The sequence below is a fragment of the Ictidomys tridecemlineatus genome, chromosome 4 (assembly GCF_052094955.1).
Source record: "Ictidomys tridecemlineatus isolate mIctTri1 chromosome 4, mIctTri1.hap1, whole genome shotgun sequence".
NCBI classification, from domain to species: domain Eukaryota; kingdom Metazoa; phylum Chordata; class Mammalia; order Rodentia; family Sciuridae; genus Ictidomys; species Ictidomys tridecemlineatus.
The window spans coordinates 109,642,010-109,661,971 of record NC_135480.1 but is presented as its reverse complement, the minus strand read 5'-3'; the positions used below and the strand labels follow the sequence as shown (position 1 = coordinate 109,661,971).

Below are 19,962 nucleotides of genomic sequence, written 5' to 3'. Positions count from 1 at the left end.
GATCACATTCCTAACCCCTATCCCAGGCTTATATATCTGCAAACAAATGAACAGAGGTTAAAGGACTTGCCCAGGGTTCCATGTGCACTGAAATGCAGGGTCTTTCTGATTTTGGAATCCAGACTCTTTGCCTTGAATCCATAATATTAAAATGAATCCTCATTATATTAAAATGGATCAGTATGTGGGCCAAATAACCCTGCTGTATTATAGTTGATTTTTCCGATTTGGCTTTTAAAAAATATGGACATTTCCAAACATACACAAAAGCAAAAAAGAGCATAACTCCCCTCCCCCCATGTAACCATCACCCAATATCACACAGAACCAATCCTGTTTAGGTTTAACCTAAACTCCCCTCTACTATGCCTTCTTTCCTCTTCACTAAATTTTTAGGAGTCAATTCCCAGGCATCATATAATTTCATTCACAGATACTTTACATTCCCTAAAACAAAAAGACCTTCCTTAATATACAAGTTGAAAACATAACTACAATACCAGTATCACAACTATAAAAGTATTGATTCCCTAGTGTCAATTTCCCCAAGTTCCTCATTTTTAAAAAAGTCATTAAGTTGCTTGTATTTTTTCTTACATATGTAGGGTTTCACAAAATTTGGCCCACAGACTTGACCTCTCAGACTCCTGGGGGATAAGCAGTTATTATTTTCATAATAATGTTATCATAATTATGTCTTTTAAACTGTGTTGAAATTTTTATTGATGGTTCAAGAACAATGGTGGGCAAAATGCTGGTACCTTAAACAAGGTGGTGAAGCTCAACTGTGACAGTAAAGATTGTGTGCTTCACTTCCATTAAAAGAAGTGGGGTGGGGGGAGGCTGTTTCACCTAACATTGGCCTTCTCAAAGCAGTAAAAACTGTTTACTGCATTAAATCTTTACCCTTGAGTACATGATCTTCACTATGCTGTGTGAAGAAACAGGAAATAGTCGGGCATGGTGGTGCCCACCTTTAATCCCAGACATTCAGGAGGCTAAGGCAGGAGGATGGCAAACTTGAGACCAGCAACAGCAATTTAGTGAGACCCTGGGAGGTGGGGGTAAGGGTGTATAGCTCAATGGTCAAGTGTCCTTGAGTTAAATCCTCACTACTATCAAAAAATAAAAGAAACAGAGCATATGCATAAAAAGCACTTCTGCAACATACTGGAATATGAAAGCTGAATTGAGGGAAAACATTTGAGAGCAATTATTTTAGTTTTAAGCTGATTTTGCCACCCTTTTCCTCACACACTATTTTTACTTGAAAGAATGACTGACAAACTTTTGTTCAATAGATACACGTATTCTCAAGCATGTTCTCAAAAATGAAGTGAGCCTGTCCTTTTGAGGAAAACAACTGATGACTGCTGCCACTGATGCCAATGGTAATGTCTGAGCTTTCAAGCAAAAGTTGGAATTTTAGAAAATTTTCAACTCCCACAGTGAGCTTTCACAGTAACCAAATGTTCTTCTGATGAGCTGGTGATAATATCCATGAATGTAATTCTTTTTGATTGCATAATGAAGTCTGTCAACATCTGGAAGATATGCATAACTCAGCAAGCCATTATTTTCCAAAAAATAACCAATGTAAGATGTTATAAAATCATACATGATAAGATTTATTCCAATTGCAAAACAGAAAAATAAGATTTATTTTTAGTTATAGTTGCACACAATACCTTTATTTTGTTTTTATGTGGTGCTGAGGATCGAACCCAGCACCCGCACATGCTATGTGAGTGTTCTACTGCTGAGCCACAATCCCAGCCCCCATGACAAATAGATTTTAATACAACAGAATAGGAAAAGTTTCATTGATACTGCTATTAAAATGAAGGAATCCATCACTTACTGAGTTTTCCATATAGTATCAATAAAGAATATCCACAATTATCTGAAAAGATTATTCAGAGAGTACTCTCTTTTCCAACCATGTATCTGTCTGAGATTAAATTTTCTTCATATATTTAAACCAAAACAATATAACTACAGTAACTACAGAAAACATACATGAGAATTCATGTATTCTATCAAGTCAGATAGTAAAGAGATTGGCAAAAATGTGAAACAATAGTACTCTTCTTATTCATTTATTTTTGTTTTAGAAAATATAATTATTTTTAATAAAATATTATTTATGTTAACATGTAGTGGGGTACTATTTTTAAATAAATTAATATTTAAAATTTTTATTTTGATTTTTAACAGTGACTGTTGATAGATCTGACCTATATAAACAAAAATTATTTGAATCCTCAGTAATTTTTTAAACTTTTTTTTTTTTTTGGAGCGGTACTGGGGATTGAACTCAGGGGCACTTTGACCACAGTGGTAGAGTGCCCCTGAGTTCAATCCCCAGCCCTATTTTGTATTTTCTTTAGAGACAGGGTCTCAATGAGTTGCTTTAGCACCTTGCTTTTATTGAAGCTGACTATGAACTCATGATCCTCCTGCCTCAGCCTCCCAAGTTGCTGGGATTATAGGCATACACCACTGCGCCCAGCTGGTATGTAGCTTTTTAAAGATGTCTTTTGTCTGGTTTTGGTTAGCAGGATAGAATTTACCTTGTAAAATGAGTTGAAAATGTTTCCTACTATTCTAATTTTTGAAGTGACTTGGGAATAATTTTTAAATTAAAGAAATTTAAAATATTAGTACCTCCAACTAAAACATTTGCATAAAGGCTGCTGTTTTTATTTTTGTGACAGAGTTCACATTACATAAAATTTACTCTTTTTTTAAGCGAGCAATTCAGCATTTTTTAAGCATATTCACAAGACACAACCACTATTATCTAATTCTAGAACATTTTTATCAACCCAAAAGGAAACCTTGTACTCATTAGCATTTACTTTTTTTTTTTTTGGTACCACGGATTGAACCCAGAAGTACTTTACCACTGAGCCACATCCCTAACAACTTTCTGTTTTTCATTTTGACATAGGAATTACTGAGGTTGGCTTTGAACTTGTGATCCTCTTGTCTCAGCTTCCTGCATGGTTGAGACTACAGGCATGTGCCACCATACCCCGGCAGCATTTTTCTCCTCTCCTACCCTTGCAACCATTTATCTACTTTCTATCTCTATGCACCTACTTATTCTGGACATTTTATGTGAATGGATTGTACAATGTGTCCCCTGTCTGGCTCTTTCACTTATGTTTTCAATGTTCCTCCATGCTATGGCATGTATCAGTACTTCATCTGTTTTCATAGCTAAATAAATGTGGCTGGATCACATTTTATCCATCTATTCTTGCATTAATGGACACCTGAATTGTTGCCATTTTTTGGCTATTTTGAAAAATGCTGTTATAAACATTGTGTGCAGTGCTTGCATAAATATGCTTTCAATTCTCTTAACACCTAAAAGTGGAATTGCTAACTGATAGAGTAATGGTTTAACTTTTTAAGGGCTTATCAAATTATTTTCAAAATGGCTACACCATTTTATACCCCAAGCTCCCCAAAACAAGTATGAGGGTTCCAATTTCTCTGCAACACTTGTTACTATCTTTTTAAAACTAACCATCCTATGTGGGGAAAAAGGCACACTCATACATTGCTGATGGGACTGCAAAATGGTGCAGCCTATATGGAAAGCTCGGAATGTAATGTAACCACCATTTGACCCAGCTATCTCACTCCTCGGTCTATACTCAGAGAACTTAAAAACAGCATACTACAGGGACACAGCTCCATCAATGTTTATAGCAGCACAATTCACAACAGCTAAACTATGGAACCAACCCAGATGTCCTTCAGTAGATGAATGGATAAAGAAAATATGCACAATGGAATATCACTCAGCAATAAAACAGAATAAAAATCATGGCATTTGAAGGTAAATGGATGAAGTTGGAGAATACAATGCTAAGTGAAGTTAGTCAATCCCCCAAAACCAAATGCCAAATGTGTTCTCTGATATAAGGAGGCTGATTCATAGTGGGGTTGGGAGGGAGAGCATGGGAGGATTAGACAAACTATCTAGGGCAAAGCGGTGGGAGGGGAAGGGAGGAGGCATGGGGTTAGAAATGATGGTGGAATGAGATGGATATCATTACCCTAAGTACATGTATGAAGACACGAATGGTGTGAATATACTTTGTATACAACCAGAGATAAAAAATTGTGCTCTATATGTGTAATATGAATTGTAATGCATTCTGCTGACATATATATAGCAAATTAGAATTTAAAAAGTGAAAACAAATAAATAAATAAATAAACTAGCTATCCTAGTGGCCATGAAATGGCACCTCCTTGTAGTTTTGTTTTGCAATTCCCTAATGACTAGTGATGTTAGTCTCCTCTCATATGCTTATTGACAGTCTTCCTTGGAAAAAATGTTCATTCAAATCTGTTGTCATTTTAAGATCAGATTATTTACATTTTTATTAAATCACTGACAAAGTCATGAAGTCATATTTTCTTTTTTTAATATATATTTTTTAGTTGTAGATGGACACAATATGTTTATTTATTTATCTTTATGTGGTGCTAAGGATCAAACCCAGGGCCTCACACATGCCAGGTGAGTGCTCTACCACTGAGCCACAACCCCAGCCCATGAAGTTATATTTTGTTCTATGAACTTAATACTTTTTGCTCTGACATTTATTTCCATGATATTTTTTTGTTGTTGATGATGTTGTGGGGGAATACTGGGAATTAAACCCAAGGGCTGAGCTATATCCCCAGCCCTTTTTAAAATATTTTATTTGGAGAAAGGGTCTCACCAAGTTGCCCAGGCTGGCTTCAAACTTGTGATCTTCCTACCTCAGTCTCCTAAGTCACTGGAACTACAAATGTATACCACCACTGCATGGCTATGTAATCCGTTTGAATTAGATTTGCATGTTGTGTGAAAAGAAGATCCCATGAACCCTTTAATTCTTTCCTTGGTTCTAAGTAAGTAACAACATTTCCCAATTAAGGCTAAGGAAATGAAAACAGGAAGTGAAAAGCCCTAAAGTTCTATAATGAACCAATAGGAATTTTTTAAATGCTTATCTTTTTCATTCTTAAGGCTATTTCTTTGGGGGTAAAAATGGTAATCATCACTGATAGCTGACTTTTTAATAAGTAGGAGTTATGTTTTTTTAAAAGGTGCATTTGACTTATTAAATTTATAACTCTATTGATGGAGATGCAGCTTTGTGGTAGAGTGCTTGCCTAGCATCAGTGAAGTCCTGAGTTTGATCCCCAGTAGCAAAAAAGAAAAATAAATTTAGAACATGGTCTGAAATATTGAGTCCTGATTTTTAAAAAATATCTTTATTAATTTTTATGTGGTGCTGAGGATCAAACCCGGTGACTCACAAGTGTTCTACCACTGACCTACAGCCCCAGCTCCTTGAGTCCTGATTTAAAAAAAAAAAAAAAATTTAAGGCAAAGCAAGTCAATGAGGCCCTTTATCCAACTTGATTTTGATAAAACAAAATAAAAATATTTTGAGTTTCTGTCTCTAAAATGAACATTAAGAATTGATTTTGTTTCATCCATAAAAGTGCTAAGAATTATCTCCAATTTTTCTCATGTTCCCTAAAAGGCATGGATGCCAGAGAATACAAATTTATAATAGTGAGAACAGAAAAAGTAAATTCAAAATACAGTGATATTGGGACAGTAACTTCATTTTGGTACAAATGAAGGTCTCTATATCACATACCCACACACAAGCAGAGAATAAAATGGGATCAAGATAACTACCCTGAATAGAGTCCATAAATAGACATTTTACACAAGAGCCAAATGTTATGCAAATCTACAAGTTATAAAATGAATGCCCCTATTACATCCAGCAGGCTGGTCATGGTTTGAGGAAATTTCAAATGCTATGATATATAGGAGGATACTCACAGGAGAGAGTTTCTGAATAAGGTCATGGGCAACATGGACAAGGTTCTTGTCTTCATGGAGACATTTCTGAAACTTTTTGCTCTCCTCATCTTCTAGAAGATCAAAATCAATGGCAGCATCCAATAAGGCCTGAATTAACCCCTTCCAGGACTTTAAGGCTGGAACCTGAGGAGCAACTGCAGCACTTATGCCAGTTCCAATCACCAGCACAAGTTCCCGAGGTTTCTTAGTTTTTAAGCTTGGAAGCAGCTTCCTGAAATAGCAAAATATACAAGAGGACTGGTATCTGCAATAGATATGAGGCACAGGAAAGACTATCTGACTTCTAAATCTATAGTCAGTTATCACTATATAACAAGTTTTCAGCTCTAAGTTTTATAGTTGCAAAGATGCCAAATACAGTGCTCGCTTCGGCAGCACATATACTAAAATTGGAACGATACAGAGAAGATTAGCATGGCCCCTGCGCAAGGATGACACGCAAATTCGTGAAGCGTTCCATATTTTTAAAAAAAAAAAAAAAAAAAAAAAAAAAAAAAAAAAAAAAGATGCCAAATACATTTCTGACACTTAAATAAAAGACCAGAATACTGTGCCAATGCCTACTGAAAAATAAAGTGCTTAAGAAAAATAAACCTGCTTCAGTAATCCTAAAAAAAATCTTAAAAATGAATTTTCTCCTTCATAATTCTTTCAACTGAGAAGATCCACTAATATTAGGAAAAAGTCCAAATGTATTACAACTAACTTGTGTTCTGCCAATTAAATTATATTTTAAACTAGTATTACATTTCAGAAGAACATCTTTGATTTACATTCTACAGAGAAAAGATAACCCATACAAATTAAATTCCTATCATTGAGAAATGTTAAAACAGGAGATGAAAACCAATAAAAAACTGAATTATAAATTTTGTAAACATCATTAATATAAAACTGAGCATGAGCTAGATAGCCAAGTATGAGGACAAATTTGACCTCAGTTTTGTTTAGATATCCTTAGGCAAAAAAAGAAAGAAAAAAGAAAAAGGGTCAAGAGGGAAAGGGAAAGAAAAATAAAAGGAGATGACAAAAAATGAAAAACATTCCTTTCTTACCATGAGAAGCACACATTTCTGTTCCAAAGTACATGTGAGATAGCATGGGTATAAGTTTTTGTTTCTGTTTCTCATTCCCCTTTCATTCTAGAGACTGCCTTTCCCAACCATTTTTTACCGAATAGTAAAATGAATAGAAATAGGATCAGCATTTTAGTAAAACCCAAGAAAGAAAAAGTACTTTAAAAGTCTGGGAAATGTGGTTTGGGGGAAACAACCTCTCAAAGTTTTTTCCCTACCTCTAACTCCGGCATTCAGTCATTCAACACTTGGGAAAAACTTGTAAATACCAGACAATATGATAGGTATTAGTGATGTACTTATGGACAAAACAAAATCTCTGATCTCAAAAAAAGTTTTTTTTCTACTAGAAAAGCCTGATAATAGATACTAGAGAGAGAGAGAGAGAGAGAGAGAGAGAGAGAGAGAGAGAGAGAGAGAGAGAGAATTATATACAAATCCATATACACATGTAGAGAAAACTTGGAGAAGGATTCACAAGAACAGCAAATAGTGACTAACTGGGGACTGGGGAGAAGCAGCAGCACTTTTGATGGCAGCAGATAGACATGAGCAGTAGGATGAAGTTAAGAAAATAATTCTATAGAAGAGGCCTGCTGTGCTGCCCATCCCCCCATGTTTGCTTGCTTGCTTTTTTCACTTTTTTTTATTGGTACATTATAGTTATACATAATGACCTGGTTTATTATTACATATTTGTACGTGCATATAATATAACAATAATTTGGCCACTCTCACTCCCCAGCTCTTTCCCTCTCACCCCTTGATCCCTTTCTTCTACTGATCTCCCTTTGACTTTCATCAAACTTTCTTCTAAAAAGAAATTAACCTAAGGCAATTCTGGCCCTGACCTAGTTCAAGTCAACAAGATGTTACATTCTTTGGCAAGCAACCTGTTATATGTAAAGCTATATTTCCCAAGAATCTTGATTGTAAGATCCTCCGTATTGTTAACAAATGTGGCTGGATAGGGGGGCACACTTGGGAGGCTGAGGCATAAGGACTGCAAGTTCAAAGTCAGCCTCAGAAACTTAGCAAGGTGAGACTCTGTCTCAAAATAAAAAAATAAAAAAACAAGAGCTGGGGATGTGACTCTGATTCAGTAACCTCGGGTCCAATCTCTGGTACCAGAAACAAAAAACAAAACAAAACAAAAAAACCCCAACAAACATCAAAAACATAAGTTACCTTGAAGAAGAAATTTTTTTTTTAAAAAAATATTTTTTAGTTGTTGATGGACCTTTATTTTATTTATTTGTATGTGGTGCTGAGAATCGAACCCAGTGCCTCACGCATGCTAGGTAAGTGTGTTACCACTGAGCCACAACCCCAGTACCAAAGAGGGAATTTTTAATACACATCAAAGCCCACTGACCGAAAAATTTGGAAAAACAAGTTCCAATTAGAACTCAGTGGTCTAGCATCATGTATTAGGCCCTGGGCTCAATCTTTAGTACTGGGAAGGAGGGGGGGAAATCAAGAAAAATAAAACAGAAGTCAAGACTCAATCCAAGAGGTCCAATATCTGAATAATAAGAGCACTACAGAGGAAAAATTATGGAAAGTATCAAGTAAGTATCATAAGACAATTTCTTTAAAGTGAAGTTACTTATAGCTCAAAAGATCCTTCCAAGGTCTAGACTTATATAAAGGTATATCATGTGAAATTTGAGGTTGCTGAGATTATAATTTTTATAATTATAAAAAAGTGAAGAAAAAAGATGTCATGTAACACAAAGAACTGGGAACTAAAGAGTGATTATTTTGGCAGGAATATTTAGACATTAGCAGAAAATGAGTGATACTTTCAAAACTCTACGAAAACTCTCGAATTGTGGCTCAGTGGCAGAGTGCTTGCCTCGCACCTGTGAGGCACTGGGTTCGATCTTCAGCACCACATGAAAATAAATAAACAAAATAAAGATATTGTGTCCATGTATAACTAAAAAATATTTTTAAAAAACTCTCTTACCTGTCATACTGGCTGTATTGTCATACCAGCAAATAAATATAAACTATGATAAAGACATTTAATGCCTCCAAGAAATTGCCTCCTATGAATCCTTACTACAAAAGCTACACAAGAGTATGCTTCAACTAAATGAAGGAGTATATAAAAAAACAAGATATGAGATATAGGAAACAAGATCCAATATAGTAGAGATATAAAATGCTTGGAATGATGAGAAACAGAAATGGCCAATATCAGCACGCAGCAGGCCTGGAAAACAACTTTCCAGAGTGGAATAGACTCTAGAGGGAAGAATCCCTGAAATAAATTCAAACTAGCAAGTTACTGATGTCTTTTTTTTTTTTTTTTAACTTTTTTTATTTTTTAGGTGTAGGAGGACACAATATAATGCCTTTATTTTTATGTGGTGCTGAGGATCAAAGCCGGGTCCCGCCCATGCTAGGTGAGCACTCTACCGCTGAGCCACAATCCCAGCCCTACTGATGTCTTTTAGCAAGTCTAGGATATTTACTCTTCTGTTATAATGTCTGAGGATAGATTGAAAGATACCCAGAAAACAAAGCAAACAAACAAAATGAGGCAATCTTTAACAACACAGAGGAAAACAAACAGGCAAGAAAGGAAATACTGTAACACATTAGTAGGCTCAGCTATGAATACTATTTATACAATCATAATAATGTAAATATTAAAAAATGGTTGAAACAAACACTGTTAATATAAGCACTCTGGGAGAATAAAGAGGATGCATGTGGGACAGCAATGTGAGGAAGAAATCAAGAGAGCAAATGGAATCATTACCTTCCATAACTGGAAAAAACTAAAATACTGTCAATGCACATATAATATTTAAATATATCAATGTCAGTATCACAAGAAACAAAAAATTTGGAAGTGATTATCTCTGTGGGGTAGGGCATTGTGAGCCCTATATATATTATTTTGATAAAAAAATCCAAAATAAAAATAAATTTAAAAAAATAAAAGTCAATACTGATTAGTGAAAACAACTGGAATACAGATAAGTTTATGATTTTTCTTTACCTCCCACTAATGGTTAATTCACTCTGTTCCTCTGATTCCCTTCTCTTGTTTACCTGGGCTTTTTCGTGGGGGGTGCGCCATCATTGAAGAATCCAAAAAGCTCGTCTATATCAGAGGCCTGGCTCCCTGTAGAAGCCATCCAGTTTCTAAAACAAATTAAATACCATATACCACAATTAGATCTGTAAAGAACACCATTTAAAATAGCACATAGATTCAATAGTTTTAATAAACTATATACACTTTACAGGTTTTTTGGGTGCCCCCTACTAATGAAAATCCAAAGCATTCCAAAGTTAAGGAATTAATTTGTCTAAATGAAGTTATCTTAAAATTATAGGACCTTGGTGCCCTACACTGTCGTCTTATTTCTTCTATTCCTGAAGGCCTCCTATGCAACCTGCCATCAAAAAAAAAAAAAAAAAAAAAACCAAAAAAACCAAACAGACAAACAAAAAAAAAAAAAAAACACAAACACCTCACAATGTCCCAACTCATGTTAATTATTGGCCTTCATTTTGTGGGGCTTAAGAAATACCTGATAGCCTTCCACATAAGACCAGTTTAGGGAATACTTAGAAGATAAAACACCCATAGATAAGTTCCCAATTATCCACTTACTCTCAGCTGAAGAAATCACTTGAGTCAAGATCGAACAACCAATACTAATTTGCTGACTATTAGAGATTCTTGGTCACCTACTGGACAACTGCATCCTCAAAGGCAGTGGACAGTCCCTAGTATTCTCATGTAGGGGACTTTGAAATCAGTCATTGTGATAAATGGTAAAGGTAATATAAAGGTAACAAAGATGAAAAATGGCCAATATGTTCAGGTACTGGAAAAACTAGCAAAAGTAAAAGGATTAAATGGATTAGCATGAGAACTACAAAGAACAGTTTTACCACTCAAAACTTTAGCAAACTTATTAAATCTAAGGAATTTTAAAAATGGCAATAACATTTTAAATGCACATTCCCAATACAGAAGACAAGGCATACAACCAGAATTTTGGGTATTTTATTACATTCCATTGTCAAAATTTAGAAAGAACAAAACTACTAATAATTACTGGAATTACTATTTCATTAGAAAGCTTTTTTCTTCATTAAAAAAAGTTTACTGAACCAATTCTTCTGGTAAACAGAAGGCTTGGTTCTTTACCCCATATTCTATCCCACATAAGGAAATTCTTCTTTAATATCTAAATCATCAGGGAAATAGAAATCATAAAAATCACAAGAGTTAGGAAGCAGATCACCTTCCATTTAAACCTTTGATTCTGACTGGTGAGAAAGCTGGGACTCAGGAGATGACAGATTACTGAAATCAGTAAACCTAGCCTTAACTCAGTCATTTGGTATACTTGCTAAAAGGATACTATAGATTCTAAAAAAGAAGTCTTACTTTTTAAAGAAGGACATTTCCTGATCAAAGACTAAAACCAATGAACCAGAATCTTCAGGGTATTCTTTAAATAGGAAACATCTAAATAAAACACAAATTTAATTTTTCTAGAATGCAACTATTTTAATATACATTGGGTACATATTAGGTACACCATCATGTCATTTTCCCTTCAAGTGTATCATTTACTATAGTATCAACAGCTTCCCAATGTGGTAATACTCATTCTGTTTTGTTTTTGGTTTTTTTTGGTATTAGGGATTGAACCTAGGAGCACTTATCCACCGAGCAACATCCTCAGCCCTTTTTTATTTTCCATTTTGAGACAGGGTCTCAATAAGTTGCTTTGGGATGTGCTAAATTGCTGAGGTTGACCTTGAGCTTGTGATCCTCCTGCCTAAGCTTCTTGACTTGTTGGGATTACAATGTACACCACCTCACCAATCCTTTCATGTATGTGGTTATTTCCTATTGTAATGTTCTAGATGAAGAACTTGTGATAGAAAAGTGGTTACTTCTTCCATATCAAGGACAACTCATGAGTTTGGGATACTATTTAGAAGATACAAGGAAAAGCATAATTGCTTATGCTCTTTCCATAAATATGGTTCTATAAAACTCTCATCTAAACAAATTAAAGGTGATCCAACATGGCGGCGGACGCGGAGAGATCAAGTCTCTAACCCCTTCAGCTGCACGGGCATAGGGAGAAGTAAACTGTCAAAATACTGTTCGCTCAGGACCACTAGGCACTGTTGAGCTGAAGGAGATCCCGGGCGAATAGTCTGCCTTTCTCAGAACACACCAAGCCCGGATTGGCTGCATTCTAGTTCTGGTTCACCTGCTTCTCGTGACTCAGCACTAATGATCCCACTGAAATAACTAGTCAGCCCACCTGAACTCACAGAGGTAAAAGCCAACTGAGCACGATAGCCAGACCCAGGGAATCAGGAGTGACGTGGGACTAGCGGCGCAGAACTCCCGGCTACCGCTCCCACCAGTGCTGACAACAGAGGTACCTTGCACCAGCTACCAGAGGAGTTGCTACCTGAGGGCAAACAAATTCGCTGGGGGTCCTCAGCCCCAAGCCCACAAACTTAGGGTCTAAGAGAGGCAAACAGAAAGGGTGTGCCCAGGCATCCATGATAACAGAGCTCCCAGGAGCAGCAGACCCGGCGTGTAGCCAGTATTGTGGTGAGCGTCACAGGTGAGCGGGGCCTGGCTTGAGGAACCACAAGAGAAGGTCCTAGACACTCAGGATTGGAGACCCGCACAATCTGGGAAGAAGAGCTGAGGCACAGTGATTGGTTCCCACCTATCAAGAAGAGAAGCCTGGCCCAGTGGGCATAACTCCACCTACTGGAAGAGAAGTTAATCGAGCTCTATGACTGCATTTATTATTATTATTTTTTAATGATTATTATTAGTATTTTATTTATTTATTTATTTTTAATTTTCACTTTTTGTTAAGTTGATGTTGTTGTTCTTTAACTTTCTTATTAATGGTTTCAATTTTTTAAATTCTTTTTATTCTATTATTATTACTATTATTTTTTAAACTTTAATTTCCATTTTATTATCATTATAATTTTTTTTGGTTTTAAATTTTCATTTTTTTTCTTTCTTTTCACTTTTTTCTTTTGTCTTTTCATTTTTTTTCAATTTTCTTATTCCCCCTTTCTTGAATTCTACCTGCCTACACTCATTCTCTTTAGTGACTTCTTCTCTTCCCTTCTAATATCTCTCCTCCCAAGCATCAAATAAATTTATAAGAGTAAACAGTAACTCAGCAGTCAAACAGAACAAGAAGTAACATGAGCATAAAAAAGCAAGGAAGAAAAGGAGTACAAACAATGCAGGACAGCCTAAATAGTTAGGAGGACCTAGAGTCATCAGAAAAATGGCCATATATAGAACTCAAGGAACCACCTTAGACAGATGGAAAGGAACCTTAAAGATCACATTGAAAATGAATTACATAAACAAATAAAAGAAGAAGTTAAGCATCTTTATCAGGAGATTATAAAAAAATCAAACAATAATTCTAGAAATGAAGGAAACGATAAACCAAATTAAAAACTCAATTGAGAGTATCACTAACAGAGTGGAGCAAGTAGAAGCCAGAACGTCAGATAATGAAGACAAAATATATCATCTTGAAAAGAGTCTAGCCAACTCAGATAGGCTGGTAAAAAAATCATGAGAAAAACATCCAAGAGATTTGGGATAACATAAAAAAATCAAACCTACGAGTCATCGGGATAGAAGGCACAAGATTCATACCAAGGGAATGAGTAACCTGCTGAATGAAATAATTACAGAAAACTTTCCAGAAATAAAAAAGGAAACAGATATACAAATTGAAGATGCATACAGGACACCGAGCACACAAAATCACAGTAGAACAATGCCAAGACACATTGTTATGAAGATATCCAATATACAGAACAAAGAGAAAATATTAAAAGCTACAAGAGAAAAGAGGCAGATTACATTCAGGGGTAAACCAATAAGGTTAACAACGGATTTTTTATCACAGACGCTGAAAGTGAGAAGATCCTGGAACAATGTATTTCAAACACTGAAAGACAATGGATGCCAACCAAGAATTCTGCATCCAGCAAAATTAAGCTTCAGGTACGACAACGAAATAAAAATCTTTCATGATAAACAAAAGCTAAAAGAATTTGTAGCCAGAAAACCAGCATTGCAAAGCGTCTTGAGCAAAACACTACACGAGGAAGAAATGAAAAATAATAACCAAAACCATCAGTGGGAAGTGCCTTGGTAAAGACAGAGGACGGGGGGAAAGCTGATCATGGAGAAACAAACTAAATTAGAAAAAAAAAGAGATAAATAATCAAACATGGCAGGAAGTACAAACCATACATCAATAGTAACTCTAAACGTTAATGGCTTAAACTCTCCAATAAAGCGACATAGGCTAGTAACATGGATTAAAAAAACAAATCCAACAATATGCTGCCTCCAGGACACACATCTGATTGGAAAAGACATACACAGGCTCAAGGTAAAAGGTTGGGAAAAAATATACCACGCACACAGTCCTCGTAAGCAAGCAGGGGTGGCCATTCTCATATCGAATAAAATCGATTTCAAGACTAAGTTAATCAAAAGGGATAAGGAAGGACATTATATACTGTTAAAAGGAACCATTCACCAACAAGACATAACAATTATCAATACTTATGCACCAAATAATGGTGCTGCGACGTTCATAAAACTCTCCTCAAGTTCAAGAATCAAACAGACCACAACACAATAATCATGGGTGACTTCAACACACCTCTCTCACCATTGGACAGATCCTCCAAACAAAAGTTGAATAAAGAAAGTATTGACCTCAATATCACAATCAATAACCTAGACTTAACTGACTTATATAGAATATATCAACCATCATCAAGTGGATATACTTTTTTCTCAGCAGCACATGGATCCTTCTCAAAAATAGACCATAAATTATGCCATAGGGCAACCCTCAGTAAATATAAAGGGGTGGAGATAATACCATGCATTTTATCAGATCATAATGGAATGAACTGGAAATCAATGATAAAAGAAGGAAGGAAAAATCCTACATCACATGGACAATGAACAATACGTTACTGAATGATCAATGGGTTACAGAAGACATAAAGGAGGAAATCAAAAAATTCTTAGGGATAAATGAAAATACAGACACAACATATTGGAATCTATGGGAAACAATGAAAGCAGTTTTAAGAGGGAAATAGAAGTGAGGAAATAGTGAGGGAAATTTAAGTGAGGAAATAGAAGCCCAGGACCAGATGGATATACAGCCGAGTTCTACAAGACCTTTAAAGAAGAACTAATACCAATACACTTCAACTTATTTCAGGAAATAAAAAAAGAGGCAGTAATTCCAGGGTGATATTGGCTCTATGGAGCCAATATCACCCTGATCCCCAAACCAGGAAAAAACACATCAAAGAAAGAAAACTTCAGACCAATATCTCTAATGAACATAGATGAAAAAATTCTCAATAAAATCCTGGCAAATCAAGTACAAAAACAATTAAAAAGATTGTGCACCACAATCAAGTGGGATTCATTCTAGGGATGCAAGGTAGGTTCAACATATGGAAATCAATAAATGTAATTCATCACATCAATAGACTTAAAGATAAGAATCATATGATCATCTCAATAGACACAGAAAAAGCATCTGACAAAATACAGCACCCATTCATGTTCAAATCACTAGAAAAACTAGGGATAACAGGAACATATCTCAATATTGGAAAGGCTATCTACGCTAAGTCTCAGGCCAACATCATTCTAAATGGAGAAAAATTGAAGGCGTTCCCTCTAAAAACTGGAACAAGACAGGGATGCCCTCCTTTCACCACTTCTAATCATCACAGTACTTGAAACACTGGCCAGAGCAATTAGAGAGATGGAAGAAATCAAAAGGATATGTATAGGAAAAGCAGAACTTAAATTAGCACTATTTGCTGAAGATGATTCTATACCTAGAAGACCCAAAAAACTCCACGAGAAAACTTCTAGAACTTGGGCTGGGGATGTGGCTCAAGGGGTAACGCGCTCACCTGGCATGCACGGGGCACTGGGTTCGATCCTCAGCACCACATAAAATAAAAGACAGATGTTGTGTCCACTGAAAACTGAGAAATAAATATTAAAAATTTCTCTCTTTTCCCTCTCTCTCTTAAAAAAAAAAACTTCTAGAACTAGTAAATGAATTCAGCAAGTAGCAGGATATAAGCAACACCCATAAATCAAAGGCATTTCTGTATATCAGTGACAAAGCCTCTGAGAAGGAAATGAGGAAAACTACCCCATTCACAATAAACTCAAAAAAAAAAAAAAAGATATTTGGGACTTAACGAAAGAGGTGAAAGATCTAAACAATGAAAACTATAGAACTCTAAAGAGAGAAATCAAAGAAGACCTTAGAAGATGGAAAGATCTACCTTGCTCTTGGATAAGCAGAATTAATATTATCAAAATGACCATACTACCAAAAGCACTATACAGATTTAATGCAATTCTGATCAAAATCCCAAAGGCATTCCTCATAGAAATAGAAAAAGTGATTATGAAATTCATCTGGAAAAATAAGACACCCCGAATAGTTAAGCAATCCTTAGCAAGAAGAGGGAAGCAGGTGGCATTGCTATAACAGACCTTAAACTATACTACAGAGCAATAGTAACAAAAACAGCATGGTATTGGCATCATAACAGACTGGTAGACCAATGGTCAGAATAGAGGACACAGAAACTAACCCAAAAAATTACAATTATCTTATATTAGACAAAGGTGCCAAAAACACGCAGTGGAGAAAAGATAGCATTTTCAACAAATGGTGCTGGGAAAACTGGAAATCCATATGCAACAACATGAAATTAAACCCATCTCTCTCTCCATGCAAAAAACTTAACTCAAAATGGATCAAGGACCTAGGAATTAAACCAGAGACTTTGCGTCTCATAGAAGAAAAAGTAGGCCCTAATCTCCATCATGTGGGATTAGGCCCCAACTTCCTTAATAAGACTCCTATAGCGTTTAAGAATTAAAACCAAGTATCAATAAATGGGATGGAATCAAACTAAAAAGTTTTTTCTCAGCAAAAGAAAGAATTTGTGAGATGAACAGAGAGCCTACATCTTGGCAGCAAATCTTTACCCATCATACATCAGATAGAGCACTAATTTCTAGGATATATAAAGAACTCAAAAAACCAAGCACCAAAAAAACAAATAACCCAATCGACAAATGGGTCAAGGACCTGAACAGACATTTCTTAGAAGAAGATATACAATCAATCAACAAATATATGAAAAAATGCTCATCATTTCTAGCAATCAGAGAAATGCAAATCAAAACTACTCTATGATATCATCTCACTCCAGTCAGAATGGCAACTATTATGAAGACAAACAACAGTAAGTGTTGGCGAGGATATGGGAAAAAAAGGTACACTCATACATTGCTGGTGGGGCTGCAAATTGGTGCAGCCAAATATGGAAAGCAGGATGGAGATTCCTTGGAAATTTGGGACTGGAACCATCATTTGACCCAGCTATCCCTCTCCTTGGATTATACGCAAGGACTTAAAAACACCATATTTCAGGCACACAGCCACATCAATGTTTATATCAGCACAATTCACAATTCACAATAGCTAAACTGTGGAGCCAACCTAGATGCCCTTCAGTGGATGAAAGGATAAAAAAAATATATATGGCATATATACCCAATGGAATTTTACTCAGCAATAAAAGAGAATAAAATCATGGCATTTGCAGGTAAATGGATTGTGCTGGAGAAGATAATGCTAAGTGAAATTGGCCAATCCCCCCAAATCAAATGCCGAATGTTTTCTCTGATATAAGGAGGACGACTCATAATGGGATAGGGAGGGGGAACATGGGATGAATAGATGAATTCTAGATAGGGGAGAGGGGAAGGAGGGAGAGGAAGGAGACAGGGGATTACCAAGGATGGTGGAATGTGATGGACATCATTATCCAAAGTACATGTATGAAAACACGAATTGGGTGTCAACCTACTTTATAAACAAACAGATATGAAAAATTGTGGTATATATGTGTAATAAGAATTGTAATGCAAAAAATATACAAAGTACATGTATAAAGGCATTGAATTGGCGTGAATATACTTTATACAAAGATATATGTGTAATAAGAATTGTAGTACATTCTGCTGTCATGTATTTAGAAAAATAAAAATCAAAATAAAAAAGAAAAGGAAATAAATGTTAAGTAATTAATATTATTTTAGTTATATTTTATTATAAAATAAACATAATGTGTTTTATAATTATGCATTATACATACTCTCTCTCTCTCTCTCTCTCTCTCTATATATATATATATATATATAGAGAGAGAGAGAGAGAGAGAGAGAGAAGGCTGAGGTAGGAGGATCCAAGTTCAAAGACAGCCCTGGCAATTTAGCAAGACCCTGTCTCAAAAATTAAAAATAATCATAATAATAATAAAATAAAATTTTAAAAAGGAGCTTGGAGATATTAGCTAAGTGGTAGAGCAACCCTGGATCCAATCCCCAGTACCCTGTCAGAACTCAATGCTCAATTCAGTTACTAAACCAGTTTTACTTAACTCTTGTAGTATTTACCATGTGCCATACACTATTTATAAATACTAATCCATTTAATCCACATAACCTTATTAGGTACTATGTGGTCAAGCATCCCTAACCTGAAAATCACAAATCCAAAATGTTCCAAAACCTGAAACATTTCGAGCACTTAATAAGATACTGGTAAGTGAAAAATTTCACACCTAATTTCATGTGATGGGTTACAGTTAAAAAGCAAACATATTAAAAATGTGCTATGAGATTATCTTGAGGCTATGTATAAGGTATATATATAAATGAACTTTGTATCTAGACATGGTTACATTTGCAAGATAGCTTCATTATGTCTATGCAAGTATTCTAAAATCTCCTGTTCCCTCACACCCCCCAACCCCAAAATCTAAAACACTTCTGGTTTCAAGCATTTCAGATAAGGGATTCTCAATCTGCATTTTATAGATCTTCAACTCGATTTTACAGATGAGAAAAAGGAGGGTAAAAAAAAAAAAAGATTGGTATTTAGTAGTACCAGCATTCAAATCATCGCAACTTTTGCCTTCCAAGAATATGCCCATAACTACACTATTACCAGCTAAAACATTCTCCAAATATTAGCTTTTCAGTTGTTTTAAGCTTAAAATTAAAAGAAAAAAAAAAAAGCACCAAAAAAAAAAACACAAAAAAAACACCAAAACCCCAAAACACCAACATTCTAAAAAGTGTAATGCTTAACAGCTGCTTCTTAACTAGGCAGTATCAGGGCACATATTCATGGCAGTGAATTCTAAAGCTGGATGAAACTACTTTCTTTCTTTTTTGGTACCAAGAATTGAACTCAGGGACACTTAACCACTGAGCCACATCCCCGGCCCTTTTTTCTATTTAAGAGACAAAGTCTTCCCAAGTTGCTTTGGGCCTCACTAAATTGCTGAGGCTGGCTTTGAACTCACCATCCTCCTGCCTCAGCCTCCGGAGCTGCTGGGATTACAGGCATGCGCTGCCACTCCTGGCTGCTGGATGAAACTACTTTCTCTGGTGACAAGCCCTATTTGTTATAGACTTCATACCACTAATCAGCAGAGCTTCATGTTAGTACTATCATTTTATCCTGAAAAATATGCACAACCATTTGTGCTAGATTCTATTTCTGACTTATGGTCAATTCTAAATGCTTACACCTCAATACTAAACTTCCTTTTTTCTTTACAAAGTCAACTGTTCTGAAGGTACATTCCATCTACTATAATTAAAGAAAACTGGGTGGTGGGGGTGGTTTAGTGGTAGAGTGCTCTCTCACTTAGCATGTGTGAGGCATTAGGTTCAATCCTCAGCACCACATAAAAATAAAACAAAGGTATTGTGTTCACCTACAACTAAAAAATATATTAAAAAAAAGAAAATTAAATATATTCAAT

The 19,962-nt window shown here is 35.6% G+C and overlaps 1 protein-coding gene and 1 non-coding gene across 5 annotated transcripts in view; one reads left to right on the top strand and one right to left on the bottom strand.

Annotated features, from left to right (window-relative positions):
- Positions 1 to 19,962, bottom strand: part of Fam118b (family with sequence similarity 118 member B) — a 57,618-nt gene that overhangs the window by 14,510 nt on the left and 23,146 nt on the right. For all 4 annotated transcript variants that reach the window (XM_040285522.2, XM_005330758.5, XM_021730140.3 and 1 more), the window contains 2 exons: positions 10,060 to 10,152; positions 5,873 to 6,125 (listed from right to left, as the gene is read on the bottom strand). In XM_040285522.2, the coding sequence (XP_040141456.1) occupies positions 5,873 to 6,125; positions 10,060 to 10,145 (339 nt within the window). In that variant the 5' untranslated portion in view covers positions 10,146 to 10,152. The remainder of the gene's footprint in view (positions 1 to 5,872; positions 6,126 to 10,059; positions 10,153 to 19,962) is intronic.
- On the top strand, positions 6,274 to 6,380 carry LOC144377482 (U6 spliceosomal RNA). Its single transcript, XR_013438482.1, has one exon. It is a non-coding gene; the product is annotated as a U6 spliceosomal RNA (small nuclear RNA).